The sequence below is a fragment of the Geotrypetes seraphini genome, chromosome 13 (genome assembly GCF_902459505.1).
Source record: "Geotrypetes seraphini chromosome 13, aGeoSer1.1, whole genome shotgun sequence".
In the NCBI taxonomy this organism is placed as follows: Eukaryota; Metazoa; Chordata; class Amphibia; order Gymnophiona; family Dermophiidae; genus Geotrypetes; species Geotrypetes seraphini.
Genome location: NC_047096.1, coordinates 79,570,357 through 79,587,362, shown reverse-complemented (window position 1 = coordinate 79,587,362; position 17,006 = coordinate 79,570,357). Strand labels below are relative to the sequence as shown.

Genomic DNA, 17,006 nt, shown 5'->3' with positions numbered 1-17,006 from the left:
GTGCTTTCCCTCACACCCAGACATCACCAGGATGCTGATGGACCATTAGGATGCTCCTAAAGGATCCCTCCAGGTAGCAAAGGTCATGGCGAAACTGAATCCTATGGACGCTGAGTCCTAACAGCTTTTCCAGTGCAATAGGTGAGACATTCTAATCTAGACCATAGGGTTATTTCCCTTTACCCGCATGGGCTGCAGAAAAGATCCATTCCAGCTTTTTCACTCTGCCTCTACAGGCTAGCTTAGCTCCTCCCAGCAGTCTTTCTCTTTTGCATGCATAGCTGCAGGTGTTTGAGTTCTGCTCTCCCACATTTATTATTTTTAATTTGACATAATTTCATTCCCTTTCACGGTTCTTTCGTGTATAAAGTGAATTTGAAGCGCTGCCTGCATGAGAATTCATAGACATCGGTCTGTAGCTAACAGGCCAATCATTTCAGGGTACCTTTAGCCGGTCTGCTACTCTTCCTTGGACCTCCAGAATAGAGAATGATTTGTCCCCATCACTGCCCAGTCCCTGCTTCCACTGTCCCTGTCCCCACCTCGTCCCCGCAACCACTGTCCCGTCCCTTTGACTACTGTCCCCGCAGCATCCATACAAGCCTCAGTACGTAATATTTAGCTTATTCCTTCCTTATAAATCAAAGTTCTGGCTGCTGAACTAGAGAAGGAGATGTTTAGCTGGCAGGGCTTTGTTTATAAATTTTTATCAACACAACTAATATACTACTTTATCCTAAAGCAAAAAAAGAAAATAAATTGAAATTTTTTTCTACCTTTGTTGTCTGGTTTCTGCTTTCCTCATCTTCTCATTCAATTCCTTCCATTCACTGTCTGCCTTCTCTCTTCTTCTTCCATTTGCTCTGTTATAGTGCCTCTCCCTTCCATCTCTCCCTCCACACCCCCCCAATTGGTCTAGCACCCATCTCCTTCACTCTGCTCCCCCCATAGTCTGTCTTCTTCCCTTCCAGCAAGCATCTTCACCCCACTCTCTGTTCCCCATTTCCCTTTAGCATCTTTTCCCCACTCTCTGTTCCCCATTTCCCTTCAGCATCTTCTCCCCACTCTCTCTTCCACATTTCCCTTCAGCGTCTGTTCCTCTCCACCCCACTTAAGTGTCTGTTCTTTTCCACCACCATTCAGCACCCCTCACACGGTCCGAGCATCTCCCTTTTACCTTTGTGGCACGTTACAGTGTAATTTGTTGAAACCGCCGGAGCCTGCCTGAAGTCGCGTGCATCTGCGGGTGGAAGCTTCTCCTATGATGCAACTTCCAGTTGTGTCAAAGGAGAAGCTTCTGCCTGCAGATGCACGCGACTTCAGGCAAGCTCCAGCGGCTTGAACAAATTATACTGTAATGTGCCACGAAGGTAAAGAGGAGGAAGGAGATAGATGCAGCCAGTAGGGAGGAAGGGGACCATGCGCAGTCGGTGACTGCATGCGTTCATTTCCTTATCTGCAGAGATAAGGCCATTCACCACTCCACAGGGCGGTGGATGGCCTTGTCCCCGTACCTGCAGTGAGCACTTTTTCCCCCCACCGTTTCAGCAAGTTACCCAGGCTAGCTGTGGGTAACAGCCACCGTGTCATTCTCTACTCCAGAGCCATCCCTGTTGGGGATTGAGCGCAGACCGTTCAGCACACTTAGGGGGCTCAGCGGTGTTCCGCAGCATGCAGGCTGTGTTTTCGCACCTCTACCCATCATGGTGCGCAATCGGTGGTCTGCAGGGGTGGAGGCATAGTTGGATTCGAGTCTGGCAGCCATCTTGAATTTTCAGCTATCTTTTATTGAACTCCCTTCTTCAAAATTCAAATTTCTGCCAGGAAAATTGCTGGGATGGAGTTCTCAGGGTCTTCTAGTGTGGATTCAGGTAAAATTTGTGTGAATTTGCTGCTTTTAGAGGGTCCTTGTGCCACATGTTGTGAGGCACGGTCGGGGGGGCAGTAACTTTTGGTTCAGCCTCCCCTTCGCAGAAGCAGGTGATAATACGCTCAGCTAGCCTGTCGGGGCGGCCATCTTTGCTTTCGAGGCTTGCTAAGATGCGCAAATCTAAGTCTTCTAAGGGTTACTCTATGCCCTAGGGTCCAGATGCCTTCTCAGAGTTCGAGATTTTTGAGGTCCAAGTTTCAATCCAGGGGTCCTTCACAGCCTGCTCAGGAGGCTCCAGCAGTGTATCTGGACCTTGCTGATCCTTTAGTCCACAATGCTGCACTGCCCGATTTGGGGAATCCGGATTTGGATGCTGGATCCACGGATCACTTTGGGGCTCCGGATCCTGGAGATGATCCGACACTGGTGCGCTTGTTTAAATTTGCGGCGTTCCCTGATTTGATTGCTGAATCTTTGCAGGAATTGAGCTTGGATGCCAAGCCCGCCCCTTCCTCTTCCACTTCTTCTCCCTGGTTCTCAATCTGCGACCTATCCCTGGCATCAAGATATGAGTTTCATAGTTACAGAACAGTTTGACTCTCTGGAAGGTCCTAGGGCTATGTCCCACTTGTATTCTCTGGCATAGGAATGTTTGCAGCTGATGGGGCAACCCAAGATGGATTCCCTAGTGGCTCAGGTGATCCGGCGCATTTCGCTCCCTAGTGATCTTGTTTTGAAAGATATGCAGGATTGCCAGGTGGATGTGGTTCTCAGGAAAGTTTTTGAAACAGCTAATTTAGGCATCAAAGCTGCTTTGGCGCTGTCCTTTGTGGCACTGGCTCGGCTGCATTCGCTGGAGACTGATGCGGTAGAGCCTTTTCCTCAGCTTCTATTGACTGGGAAGGACTACTTGCCAGATGGCTTATATGACTTTTGAAAGTACTGGTGTTAGCTTATTCAATTCCACCTCCAAGGCAACTCTGGCTCGGCTGCCTTTTAAGAGACAGTTATTGTTTGGCAAGAGGTTAGATGATCTCATGATTTTGGTGATGGACCATCGCTCAAAGTCTCTGCCGGATAATAGGGCCAGATCTAGGGGGTCTGGGCATCCTACTTTTTGTGGCTCCTGAAGAAACTTTCATGACTACACACAATATTTCCCCTCCTCGTCACAGAGATCTATGTGGGCCACAGGCTCTCCCAGCCTGCCGCAGCCCATCCTGCCAGCAAGACACAGTGACACCAGGGAGCCGAAGGCCCCTCTGCCGATAGGGGGTTGGCTCTCAGAGTTTCTGCCTGCCTGGATGCGCATTATGGCAGACCAGTGGGTCTTGGAAATTATTCGGTCTGGCTACAAGCTGGAATTCGCCCAGACACTATCCAGTTGGCTTATGACCTCTCCTGCCAGGAGACCGGAAAAAGCACGCAGAGTCCAGGCTACTGTTCAGTGCTTGCTGAATATTCAACTTTTTGGGCCCAGGCAGATACTCTGTTTACTTTATCATACCAAAGAAAGGGTCAGAATATTGGAGACCTATTCTGAATCTGAAACACATGAATGCTGCTCTCAAGATTCCTCGGTTCCAGATGGAGACCGTGAGGTCTAACATTGCGGCAGTGATTCCAGGGGAGTTTCTAGCTTCCCTGGATCTTACGGGGACATATTTACACATTCTCATTTTTCCAGCTCACTGCAAATTCCTGCAGTTTCATGTGCTGGATCAGCATTATCAGTTTTCAGCTTTGCCCTTTAGTCTGGCTACGGCACCCCAGACATTCACCAAGGTGATGGTGGCAATTGCGGCTCATCTGAGGAAGATGGGGTTGCAGGTTCACCCATATCTGGATGACTGGTTGATCAGAGCGCCCTCGTTGGAAGAGGAGTGCTCTACAGTGGAAAGGGTGCTGGGAAAACTTGGGCTGGATTGTCAACTTCAGGAAGAGCCATTTGATGCCCACGCAGTCACTGGAATACCTGAGAGTTCTGTTCGATAGGGCAGCGGGCCACATTTACCTGCCTGAACCTCACAGACAGAAGCTGTGTGTGCAGTTTCAGATCTGTTGAGAAAGTCGGCCCCTTTCAGTGTGGGACTACCTGCAGGTGTTTGGGCTCCATGGTTGCACACCGGATGTGGTCCCTTGGGCAAGTGCATCCTCTTCAGCATGCCTTGCTCTCTCGTTGGGCGCCCCACCGAGATGCCCTAGAGATGCATCTGCCATGGACTTTGGAGGTCAGAGCAAGCATGACTTGGTGGCTTCGCCCTAAGTCGCTCTGCTGGGGCGTCCTTTTACACATTACCTCCTGGATTGTGGTAACCACGGATGTCAGCCTTCGGGGCTGGGGAGCTCACTGCGATCGTCCCCTTCAGGGCTGTTCTACTCCATTGCAGAGGAAGTGGTCCATAAATCATAAATCAGCTGGAGCTCGGGGCCATTCAGCTGGTCCTGAAAGAATTGCAGAGGTCTCTGGAGGGACAGGGTGTCCTGGTATTTTCTGACAATGTGACGGCAGTGGCCTATGTCAATCGACAAGGAAGAACCAAGAGCTCTCCCTTGGCTCAGGAGGCTTGGTTTCTTTTCCTTTGGGAGGAACATCTCCTGGTGATGGTGTCACATGTGGCTGGAGTGGACAACATGCAAGCAGACTTCTTCAGCCCTCAGACTCTGGATCCCGGCGAGTGGACCTTGTCGCTTCAGGCGTTTCAGGTGATCGTGAGGCGTTGGGGGCAGCCTCGCCTTGACCTCATTGCCACAGCCTGAAACAAGAAAGCACTACGCTTCTTCAGCGCAGAACCGAGCCCAGAAGTACGGGGCTCAATACTCTCGTACAGCCCTGGCCTCCAGATGTTATTTACGTCTTTCCACCCTGGCCAATGATTGGCCGGGTTCTTTGGAGGATTGCGAGTCGCCCAGGCCGCGTCATTCTAGTGGCTCCCAACTGGCTGTGAAGACCGTGGAATGCGGATCTGATGCGATTCCGGGTAGGATGCAGTCTGAGCGTCTACCCGGACCCTCTTACTCAGGGCCCGGTGGCCATGGAAGATCCGGGTTGCTTTCCGCTTACGGCTTGGCTTTTGAGCATGCGTCCTTAGAACGTAAAGGCTATTCGGAGCTTGTGATCGCTACTCTTCTCAAATCTAAAAAGTCATCCACAGTGTCAGCCTACACTAAGGCACAGACCACCTTCCAACATTGGTGTAACCAGGATCAGGTGGACCCTTTTTTGGCTCCAGTGTCTCGAGTCCTTGGCTTTCTCCAAGCTGGTCTGCATAAAGACCTCACTGTGGCATCTTTACGAGTCCAAATGGCCGGTCTATCTTGTTTCCGATCTCGGGATAGCTGGTCCTCATTAGCGTTGCTTGTTTTTTTGAAGGGAACTCTTCGGGTCTGGCCTGTTAAGCATCCATTCCCGGTCTAGGACCTTAACGTGGTACTGTCAGGCCTTGCCAGAGCTCCTTTTGAGCCTCTTCTTGATGCTTTTCTCCTGGATTTAACGCTCAAGACTGGTTTTCTGGTCACCATTACTTCTGTTCGAAGGGCTTCTGAATTTCAGAGACACAAGTTTCGCTCCAGACAGTTCCTTCCTTATTGCCGAAGGTGGTTTTGGCTTTCCATGTCAATCAGAAGGTTTGTTTGCCTGTTTTTCAACTGACGGGTTCCAAACATCAGGATCGTCTACTGAAAAAGTTGGTCATGCGTAGGGTTCTTCTGCATTATCTGGAGGACACTAATGAGTTTCGCCTTTCTGACCTTTAGTTTGCGCTGACGCATTTGATTAAGCAAGGTGCCATTTCGTCCATCTACATTCTTGCAGGGAAACAGTCTCCTGTTTCTGTTAAGGCGCATTCTACCCAGAATGTGGCTTCGTGGGCCAAAGCGTGATTTGCAAGGCAGCGTTACTTAAAAGTGACTAATGAGTTTTGGCTGTCAAATCATCTTTTTTGCATTACCATGCACTAGCCACAGGCACAGCTGGCTTCCAAAGCGACCGTTTCCAGATGGATTGGAAAGACCATTTTGTCAGCTTATATCGGGAGTGGTAAGATACCTCTGACTTCCCTGAAAGTCCACTTCACTAGGAGCATAGCTTCCTCTAGGCAGAGTCCAAGGCAGTATCCACAGAAGAGTATTTCAGAATTTTACAGGGTGAGTGTGGAAGCAAGATTTCAGAGCTTCAGTGAAGACCATAGGCTCATCTATCCCACCCTAGATTCGAGGGACTGCTCTGTTATGTCCTAGTGGTTCAAGACTAATGTTCCTCTTGAATGTAATCTTTCTAGGAGATAGGAATGTCGGTCTTGAAGCCTGCCTGTCAGATGATTCCTTGCCTGCCTTTCTGTCTCAGACTTGTCTGTAGCTTTGGACAGTTCCCGTGTTGTCTAGCAAGAGCACAGGTAAGAGAGACTCACCTATCTCAAGGAAACATAGGGTATCTGCAAGAACTATTAGTGCAGGCTGCACTCAAGTAAGTGAGCTGTGTTCTGGTTCGTTATGGGTTACAAAGTGTTCCATCATGGTTAGTGTTATTGTTTTTGTTGTGTTATGAGCAGGGGAGACTTCCAGTACTCCTCCCTCTCCCTCTCTGAAAATCGTGGGCACAAGAAGAAGTGACATGTTTTCTGTTATGGCTCCTAAACTGTGGAATTCATTGCCACATTATATCAGAAATGAAAAAGATCATACCTCTTTCAAAAATCTTTTGAAAACTTTTTTGTTTCAAGATGCTTTTAATACTTAATATTTTTATTTCTGACTCTCCATACCTTGTTTCAGAAATCAACTCTTTTCCCTCCCTCTCGTTTTCTCCCTTTTATGTTTTTTTCAATATAGAATGAATTGTAACTTTTCCCCCCTTACCTTCTTTTATCATGTCTGTCTTTAATCTGACTGCCAGATAAAAATTGTTAGTTGTTATATTTAATTATGTACGTTGTCTTTTTTACCCTAATAGTTGTTTGTCCACTAACTAGTGGCTTTTTAAGTTGTTCATCGCTTAGAAAGTTTGTATAAGCGATTCATCAAATGGTAATGAAACTTGAAACTCCCCTTTCCTGTTTAATTCTCCAGGGCTGACCACCTGCTTTGATAGGAACTGAGGAGTACAGGACAGCCCAGTGAGAAGGGAGGCGGAGCGGAAAAATGCAAATGAAGCTGTCTACACACACCTCGTGGGTGAAGGTACACAAACCCAGTGGTATAAAACTGATGTTCCTATCTTCTAGAAAGTTTAGCAAGGTAGATACATAATCTTCCTGTTGTTGTTTATGCTTAGCATGCTTTTCCTCTCTTCCAGCCTCTCTTCCTTCCTTGCCCTTCCCTCCAGTCTCTAGCTTTCATATTCTCTCTTTCCAGTCTCTGTTTTATGTGTGTGGCTTCAAGGAGTCGCAGCGATAATTTCTTCAATCCCTGCATTTTTTGCTTTGTTTCAATACTGACAAGAATAATGAATCTTGTTGCTTCTCTACCAATTCAGCAGCGTCCTTTTAAGCTGAAAAACTGGCTAACTCAATGGGAAAAAAGCAAAATAAGAAGAAAGTGGAGGAGGTACTAGAGGAAGAGGAAGAAGAGTATGTGGTGGAGAAAGTCTTGGACCGGCGGGTAGTGAAAGGAAAAGTCGAATATCTTCTAAAATGGAAAGGTTTCTCAGAGTAAGTTTTAGTGCTGATGAGAATATTTGGCTTAGGTAGGAAGTGGGCTGGTGAAAGTATAATACCGGCTATGAGGTTGGGACTGGGAGTGGAGGTATCAGCTTATCTCAGTGGTGTGTTTTGATTGCAGTGAGGATAACACCTGGGAGCCTGAGGAGAACTTAGACTGTCCAGATCTGATTGCTGAATTCTTACAGTCACAAAAATCTGCACATGAAACAGAGAAATCTGATGGTAGCAAACGTAAAGCAGATTCCGACAATGAGCTAGGTGAAGAAAGCAGGCCAAAGAAGAAGAAAGAGGAGGTAAGTCTACATTTACCCTTTGGGTATTCCCTTTCCACTGGAATTTGGATTTGTTGGTTCTCATTTGCTATAATTAGGACTCCCGATCCTAGCGGTTTATCATTTGATAATTTAGGGGTTTCTTTTTTCAGGCAATCTGGTTTGACAGACTAAGAAAAATCCTCCTTTTTGGGTCTGCAGGGGCTACCAAGGTCATATCCACCCCTACATTTTATTTTATGCACGTTTTTTTCAATTTTAAAAATGTAAGTTGCATACTTGGTGTTTTCTGCTGGTCAGAATCCCTTTTTCAGTTTCTTACTTTTACATTTTATGTATTGCCTTTTCCTGAAAATGGCACCTGTATTTAAATTCTTTGAAAAAAAACCCAGGATTGTTGAGGTTTTAAAATTAAAAGACTGTGTATTCCGTTCTTTTTGAAATGAAGTATCTTCAAAGGATACTGACAAAAGAGGGAAGTTAGAACTTTACAGTACAATACAAAAATAGCAACAAAGAAAGAACAGTCCAGGTGCGTTTAAGGAAAAATCAGATGAAGTTAAAATATTCCAAATTACAGTATACCTGTCAACTGCTAGGAAGGTTGTAAATACAAACAAAATCATACACTGATTGATAGGGAAAATGCTTGAGTACCTGATTGTAAAAACCGCTTAGATAACCTTGATAGGCGGTATATAAAATCCTAATAAACTTGAAACTTGATACATTGAAATGTCTGTATGCAAATGTGAGAAGTATTAAATATAAGATGGGAGAGGTAGACATAATTGGCATCTGAGAGAGACCTGGTGGAACGCAAATAACCAATGAGATACCAGGATATAAATTATATTGCTGTGATGGGGTGAATCAGATATGTAGAGGAGTTGCACTCTGCTAAGGATGGCATAGAGTCAAACAGGGGAAAAGAAAACGAGAGAAGGTATATACCAAATACAGTGTATATTACTTATAATAATTTATTTCATCAATATTTTGAGTATATTTTCTCAAAGATTAAAAATCTATTGCACATATCCATAACATGATCAAAAATTAGCACCTAACTTATTGAAATCCCAATGGCTTGCACCTTAATAAAGTCCTTGAACCAACAGACATTGAACGGATAAAAATCCAAACACTTGTAACTTGTTAGAGTCCTTTAGAAATCCAAGGTTCCATTGAAATCCAATCAGTAGTTCATCAGAAGTTCGACGGCAGCTCTACCGTTTCACATTAATTGCTTCATCAGGGACAAGTTGTTGAAAGTGGGGGGGAAAAATAAGTCATGAGAGAGAATGTAATTTCCTATTATGGATTATTAGGAAATGTTTAAAAAAATAAGGAACAGAATAGGATTAAATAGCTTTCTCAGCGGAGAAAGTTAAATAATGAAATTCCCAGGAACTTCACATAACATTGTATGATTAAGCTATCCTGAAGCCAAATTGATGGGCAGACTGGGTGGCCTATGTGGGTCTTCATCTGCCATCATTTACTATGTTGCTAAGATCTGTACTGGGACTGGTCCTCTTTAATGTAATTATGAATGATCTGAAAGCGGAAACTGAGTAAGGTAATCAGATTTGCAGAGGACAAAATTGTTTAATGTTAAATCATGAGCAGATTATGAGAAATAACAGAAGGACATTGGGAGACTGGGCATTCAAATGGTAGATGAAATTTGTATGTACAACCCTTTACTATCCAAGTGGAGTAAAACAACCAGTTTTAAGCTTGTTTCCTTTTGTACTCACTGTGATCAATTGTAATTTGGCCTCAAGACTAGTTCCTGTTCTAAATCAGCTTCATTTTGATTCTGCTATCCTGAACAATTATTGACCTGTGTCATATCTCACTTCCTTAGCAACAGCAGCAGATGAATCTAGAGACTAGTGGGATAGCACACATCGACCAGCAGGTGGAGATAGAGAACTGATTAACAGGTGGTTGTCTTGGATGGAACATCTCCTGCAGCTTCAGTATGCTCTAACTCCTAGCAGGTGATGGTCGCTATTCTACTAGCTCCTGAATTCTGGCTGTCTATGGTCGTCTACTCTCCTGTTGAGGATTCTCTTCAGTGAGAAAGAGGTACCGACTTTAGAGGTTACATCTGCCTCCCCCACCCCCCCAGGTCCCTGCCTCACTCTCCCCTCAGAGCCAGTGAGGGGTATTCACTCCCTGTATTTCTTCTTTCCCTAAAAAAAAAGAAACAGGGAACTTAACATTTGTGTAGCTGACTTTTACTTTGTAAGCAGTCTACAACTACTACTTTAATCAAAACTTCCTGTGTGGAGCGGTTTTGTCACTTCAGGTATGCTTGCTTTTACTTTGTTCTGTTACTTAGGTTTATTGCTAGTTGGCAAGCGGTTTTGGTGTGCTGCGTGTGAGGAGTTTTATTTTTTATTCGGTGGAGTAAAATGGCAGCAGAAGTTGTTAAACTGTGTTCCCGCTATGGGAAGTGGCGAACACCATCGGGTTTGTGCTCTGCAGGGTGCACGGATGCTTCGGGGGAAGATATAATTATGGTACCAGTTGAGTCAGCACTTTCCCGCCCGAAAGACGCAAGTTCTTTTTCTCCTGCTCTGTCAGCGGCAACAGTCTCGTCGGCGGTTCAAGGCAATCAGCAGATTGATAGCGCACTTCTTTCACTGCCACTGCCAGGAGCAGTTTCTCTCCTCAGCGAAGTCTCAACTATAGCGGCAGAGCAGGAGTCAGCTGTAGCTGCAGGACAAAAGTCAGCTTTAGCGGCAGAACACCAAATGACTGACACGGCAAGGAATATAACTGCTGTGATTTCACAGACACAGCATTTGCCGTTTTTCCCCGAGTTTGTGGTGCTTTTGCATAAAGCATTTTTACTGCAGAGCGCTCAGCCTACACTTCAGGGGGAAGTTACTTTAGCTGCTTTTCCTCAGAGTGGCCCCTATGGATGGAGGGGGCAATCCATTGGAATCTAGTTTATCCCTTCCTCCTCCTGAATCTCTAGAAAATGGGAATTCCAAAGAAAGGAGAACTAAAGGCAAAGGAGAACCGGCATGGCTTACCAGACAGTTGAAGGAAGCCATAAAAGAAAAGGAGGACTATTAAAAAGTGGAAACGCACGAAAACAACCGAAGCTTGGAACAAACATAAAGATGATCAAAAGAAATGTCACAAGGCGGTGAGGAATGCCAAAAAGGACTATGAGGAGAAAATAGCGCAAGAGGCCAAAAACTTCAAACCCTTCTGTAGATACGTAAAAGGAAAAAAACCTGCAAAAGAGGTGGTGGGGTCCGCTGGACGACCAGGGAAGAAAAGGATACATCAAGGAAGACAAACAGATTGCAGACAGGCTAAATTCCTTCTTCGCGTCCGTCTTTACAAAGGAGGACACTGCAACGATACCAGAAGCAGTGGAAGTGTTTAAAGGAGTTATAGAAGACAGCCTCAAAACAGTAGAAGTGGACCTGGATCAGATATACTACCAGATCGACAAACTTAAAAGTGACAAATCCCCTGGACTGGATAGAATTCACCTGAGAGTCTTAAAAGAATTGAAGGTTGAAATTGGAGAGCTATTGCAAAAACTTGCCAACCTAACAATTAAAACTGGGCAGATACCAGACGACTTGAAGATAGCAAATGTCACGCCAATTTTCAAAAAAGGATCGAGAGGAGAACCGGGCAACTACAGACCTGTGAGCCTTACGTCTGTCCCTGGAAAGATGGCTGAAGCACTGATTAAAGATAGCATAGTCCAGTACTTGGATACACATGGCCTGATGAAAGACAGTTAACATGGCTTCAGGAAAGGGAAATCATGTTTAATGAATTTACTTTACTTTTTTGAGACCGTGAACGAACAAATTGATAGTGGAGAACCGGTGGACATAATATACTTAGACTTCCAGAAAGCTTTCGACAAAGTTCCACACGTAAGACTTCTCAGGAAACTACAAAGCCATGGAATAGAGGGGGATATACAAAGATGGATAGGCAAATGGCTGGAGAACAGAAAACAGAGAGTGGGCATAAATGGGAAGTTCTCCGATTGGGAGAAAGTGACTAGTGGTGTACCCCAGGGCTCGGTACTTGGGCCGATCTTATTTAATATCTATATCAATGACCTAGAAGAAGGAACATCAAGTGAGATCATCAAGTTTTCAGATGACACAAAGCTATGCCGGGCGATCAGATCGCAGAAGGATGGCGAGGAACTCCAGAGCGACTTGTGTCATTTAGAGAAATGGGCGGAGAAATGGCAGATGAAGTTTAATGTGGAGAAATGCAAAGTAATTTTAGGTATAGATTAGTTTAGTTTAGGTTAGGCTAGGCCCAAGAGTCTACCAATGCTCCACAAATGACTCCTGCCCTGCCCACCTCCCTCCCTGTAGCTAAGCTAGCCCAACCCTCTCCCCGCACCTTTTAAACTCTTTGGGAGCAGGAGGGGTGGTCAGTCCCTCCTGCTCCAGGCCTCCTCCAAAGCTGGCTGAGCCCACCCCCTTCCCATACCTTTTAAACTCGTTGGAAGCAGGAGGAGTGGTCAGTCCCTCCTGCTCCAGGCCTCCTCTGACGCAAGTGCGGCCTTAGGCCATGCCCCAGTGCATCATGTGCCTAAAGCCCTGATTGGCTGAGGCTTAGACTCCTCCCTAAGGAAGTCCCTGATTGGCTGAGGCACCCCAGGCCCCTTCCAAGGAAGGTGCCCGAGGCGCCTCAGCCAATCAGGGCCTTAGGCCCCGCCCCGTGCATCACATGATGCACCAGGGCGGGACCTAAGGCCTCATACGCGTCACTGGAGGCATTGGAGCAGGAGGGGTTGAGCACCTCTCCTGCTTCTTGTAAGGTACAGGGAGGGGGGTGGCGAGGGGATCAGGAATGGGGAGGAGGTGTCCAGGGGGGTGGGGTTGGCAGCAGGAAGTTGGCATTCCTACTGCTGTTAGTTTTTGGATGGGTGGGACTGATGGCTGGAGGGAGTGGGAACCCTCCTGCCATAATTTTAAGCGGGATGGGCTGGGTCTGGCCGGCATCAGAGGAGGCCTGGAGCAGGAGGGGTTGATCACCCCTCCTGCTCTGTGAAAGGTATAGGGAGGGAGGTGGCAGGAGGAAGTTGGCATATTTCCTGCCGTTAGTTTTTGTGTGGGTGGAACTGATGGCAGGAGGGAGTGGGAACCCTCCTGCCATAATTTTAAGCGGCATTGGGGCAAATTTTTTGTGGGGTTCAGGGAGGGGTGTTCAGGGCACTTGTTGGGAGAGGGAGGTTAATTTTTTTTTAAATGGGGCAGAAATTTTGCGTGTGTAAAACATGCAAAATATCTGCCCGATTAAAAAAAAAAAAATTTTAAAAGCCAGCAGAAGCCTGACAGCAGTGACAGGAGGCTGTTTCTCCTGTCACTACTGTCAGGGCTTTAGCGATCCATGCAGTTGGCTGGGGGGTGTGCCAATGATCGTCTCCATTTGCATGCAGGCCTTTAGTGAATTTGTCGGTCTGCATGCAAACGGAAACGGATCGCACACGGATCAGAGGGTTAGTGAATCTAGGCCATTGTCTTAATATTTTAAATGAATTCAGGACTTAATTCTGGCACTCTGATCTTTGCAAATGATTCTTTGTCTATGCTCCCCACTACATTGTGAAAAACAGGAAGATGCCGGGTCTGAGCACGGTAATCTGAATGTCTGAAGCAGTGCCTTAATGTCACCCCACCCCTTTCCCACACCTCTAATATAGATTAGATCTTTTGTTCATATTTAGAATTTAGCCCTTAGATGGTTAAATAGGTGGTTTAAGATAGCAAGCTAAACCTCCTGCAGTGTGTTTTGAGCCAGGACATAGGAAAAATAATACAAATATGTTTTCTTGTTTTTATAGGCAGAAAAACCACGTGGTTTCGCCAGAGGTTTAGAGCCAGAAAGGATTATCGGTGCTACCGATTCTAGTGGGGAACTGATGTTCTTGATGAAATGGTGAGTGCCCTCACTGCAGTCCTGTTCTCCAAGAACAATCAAGATTTAATAGCCTTACATGTGGGGTGAAATCATCTGCTGGAGCCTGTGGGAACATGTTCTAGCTTAACAATAATTTTTTTAAAATATTGCACAGTGTATGCACGCACATATTCCTGCCTAACCCTGCCACATGAGACCTAGCCAGTTGTCATTTTTCCACAGAGCAAAGTGGTTGTACTTTTCTGTCTTCCCTCGGCTTGCATCAAAATTTGGTTTCATAATTTTTGCTAATTTCTTTTCATCCAGTGTTTGTCCTGTCATCTGTCACACATGGACAATTTACTTCCATTTTTATTTTCCTAGAAAAGTTTTTGGGCAATCCTGTTTCATTTCTTTTCCATGGCTTGTTTAGGTTGTAGGTAGGCCCTGGGCAACCAGTTAGAGTATGATGGCAGAAAAGGGCCGGCAGCCCAACAAGTCTGCCCACTCAAGAACCCTCCCTCCCTCGAGAATCCATCTTTTAAGCATTCCTCTGGAGCGACCCAACCTGTCTGTCCCATCGGCCCTTGAAGTCGAGCGTAGTACTGGTCTCGATTACCTGACACAGAAGATCATTCCATTGATCAATTACCCTTTCGGTGAAGAAGTATTTCCTGGTGTCCCCATGAAATCTTCCCCCCCTGAGTTTTAGCGGATGCCCTCTTGTCATCATGGGACCCGTAAGAAAAAAGATTTCTTCCTCCACCTCAATGCGACCCGTGATGTATTTGAATGTTTCTATCATGTCCCCCCTTTCTCTGCGCTCTTCGAGAGAATATAAGCGCAGCCTGCTCAAACGTTCTTCATATGGGAGATATTTAAGTCCTGAGACCATCCTGGTGGCCATTCGCTGAATTGACTCCATTCTCTTCACATCCTTTTGATAATGTAGCCTCCAAAACTGAACACAATACTCCAGGTGAAGGTCTCAACATGGATCTGTATAACGGCAGTATAACTTCAGGCTTTCGGCTAATAAAGCTCCTTCTGATGCAACCCAGCATATGTCTAGCCTTTGCTGAAGCTTTCTCCACCTGATTGGCAGCTTTCATATCTTCCTGGATGATTACTCCCAAGTCCCGTTCTGCTATAGTTCTTGTTAGGTTTTCACCATTCAGTGTGTATGTTCTGCATGGATTTCCGCTACCAAGGTGCATTACCTTATATTTTTTAGCATTAAAATTCAGTTGCCATGTACTGGACCATTGTTCAAGTAGGTTCTGCTCCATAGTGTCGGGCACGGTTGCGCTGTCGGTTTCTGCTGCGCTGCCCATAACGTTGCATAGTTCAGCATCATGGGCGAATAATGTAATTTGCCTCGTAGTCCCAGAGGCAGATCCCTTACAAAGATATTAAATAGTATTCAGCACTCCACTGGTCACTTCCGACGTTTTTGAGGGAATACCGTTTACCATTATCCTTTGAAGTCTGCCGCTAAGCCAGTCTTCTACCCATGAAGTCAGTGTTTCTCCTAGTCCCATCGTGTTCATCTTGTTCAATAGCCTACGGTGTGGGACACTATCAAAAGCCTTACTGAAGTCTAAATACACAATATCCAAGGATTCTCCCCCATCCAGTTTTTTTGTTACCCAGTCAAAGAAGTTTATCAGATTGGATTGACAAGACCTTCCCTTCGTAAAGCCATGCTGGTGGGGATCCCTTAGTCCTTCGTCATACAGAATCATGTCCAATCTGTTTTTGATCAACGGTTCCATAAGTTTACATACTATTGATGTGAGGTAAAATTAAAAAATCTAGTCATTTGATGCTGTCTTATTTTTCTTGACAAGACCCCAAAAGTTCCCAGTGGCTTTGAAAAGTATACCAGGTGTAACAGAACCATATTCATGATAAATACTCATAACTGATGCTTGCAGTACTTGGGGTCCCAATCATGATTCCTCCTCTTGTATCTTGTGTTCACAGATGTCAAAAACAGGAATCAAAGGTCAAGAGATAATGGTTACTGCGGATGGGCAGATTGGATGGGCCATTTGGCCTTTAGCTGCCATCATGTTTCTGTGTTTCTAAGAGAAACAGCACAAACATGTTTTTGGTGTATCTGTCTGGTCCACTAACATTGAATAATAATAATTTATTTTTATATACCGCCATACCCGAAAGTTCTAGGCGGTTCAGGGTGCTCAGGGAGATGAGTGATGTTTTGGCGGAGCCGCTGTCAGCGCTCTTCAACCTCTCCCTTAGTTCAAGTAGCGTCCCGTTGGACTGGAAGAAGGCTAACGTCATTCCACTCCACAAGAAAGGCTCCAAGACAGAAGCGGCAAACTACAGACCAGTGAGTCTCACATCAATAGTGAGCAAACTAATGGAAACTCTTATCAAACACCAATTAGATACGATCCTGGATGAAGAGAACCTACGGGATCCCCGTCAACATGGATTTACCTGATCAGCTTCTTTGACTGGGTGACGGGGAAGCTAGATGTTGGAGAGTCCCTGGACATCGTATACCTGGACTTTAGCAAAGCATTCGATAGCGTGCCTCATCGCAGGTTACTAAGCAAGATGAGTTCCATAGGATTGGGCGACACATTGACGAAGTGGGTTGGGAACTGGCTTGGAGGTAGGGTTCAAAGGGTAATGGTGAATGGCACCCCCTCTGAAATGACGGAGGTAATCAGTGGAGTACCCTAGGGCTCTGTCTTGGGCCCGATACTGTTCAATATCTTTATAAGGGACTTGGCAGAAGGGCTCCGAGGTAAGATAACATTATTGCCGATGACGCCAAACTAAGCAATGTAGTGGGCAAAAGCACAATAGATAAAAATTCAATGCCCGACAATATGATGCATGATCTACTCTTACTAGAGAGCTGGTCTAAGACATGGCAGCTCAGCTTCAATGCCAAAAAATGCAAAGTTATGCACCTGGGTACCCAAAATCCATGCAGGACTTATACCCTTAATGGTGAGATCCTAACAAGAACTGTTGCAGAACGAGACTTAGGGGTGATCGTCAGTGAGGACATGAAGGCTGCCAATCAAGTGGAGCAAGCTTCTTCCAAGGCAAGACAAATCATAGGTTGCATACGCAGGGGTTTTGTCAGCCGTAAGCCTGAAGTCATCATGCCTTTGTATAGATCCATGGTGAGACCGCACCTGGAATACTGTGTGCAATTCTGGAGTCCGCATTACCGTAAGGATGTGCTGAGGCTGGAATCGGTCCAGAGAATGGCCACCCGGATGGTTTCGGGACTGAAGGATCTCCCGT

The 17,006-nt window shown here is 45.8% G+C and overlaps 1 protein-coding gene across 7 annotated transcripts in view; it reads left to right on the top strand.

Annotated features, from left to right (window-relative positions):
- CBX1 (chromobox 1) overlaps positions 1 to 17,006 on the top strand; it is an 80,965-nt gene that overhangs the window by 48,651 nt on the left and 15,308 nt on the right. For 5 of the 7 annotated variants that reach the window (XM_033917471.1, XM_033917472.1, XM_033917470.1 and 2 more), the window contains 3 exons: positions 7,344 to 7,518; positions 7,649 to 7,823; positions 13,660 to 13,754. In XM_033917471.1, coding sequence (XP_033773362.1) covers positions 7,379 to 7,518; positions 7,649 to 7,823; positions 13,660 to 13,754 — 410 coding nt within the window. In that variant the 5' untranslated portion in view covers positions 7,344 to 7,378. Of the gene's footprint in view, positions 1 to 6,937; positions 7,106 to 7,343; positions 7,519 to 7,648; positions 7,824 to 13,659; positions 13,755 to 17,006 lie in introns of all 7 variants that reach the window. The other 2 variants (XM_033917468.1, XM_033917473.1) reach the window with 2 other exon arrangements.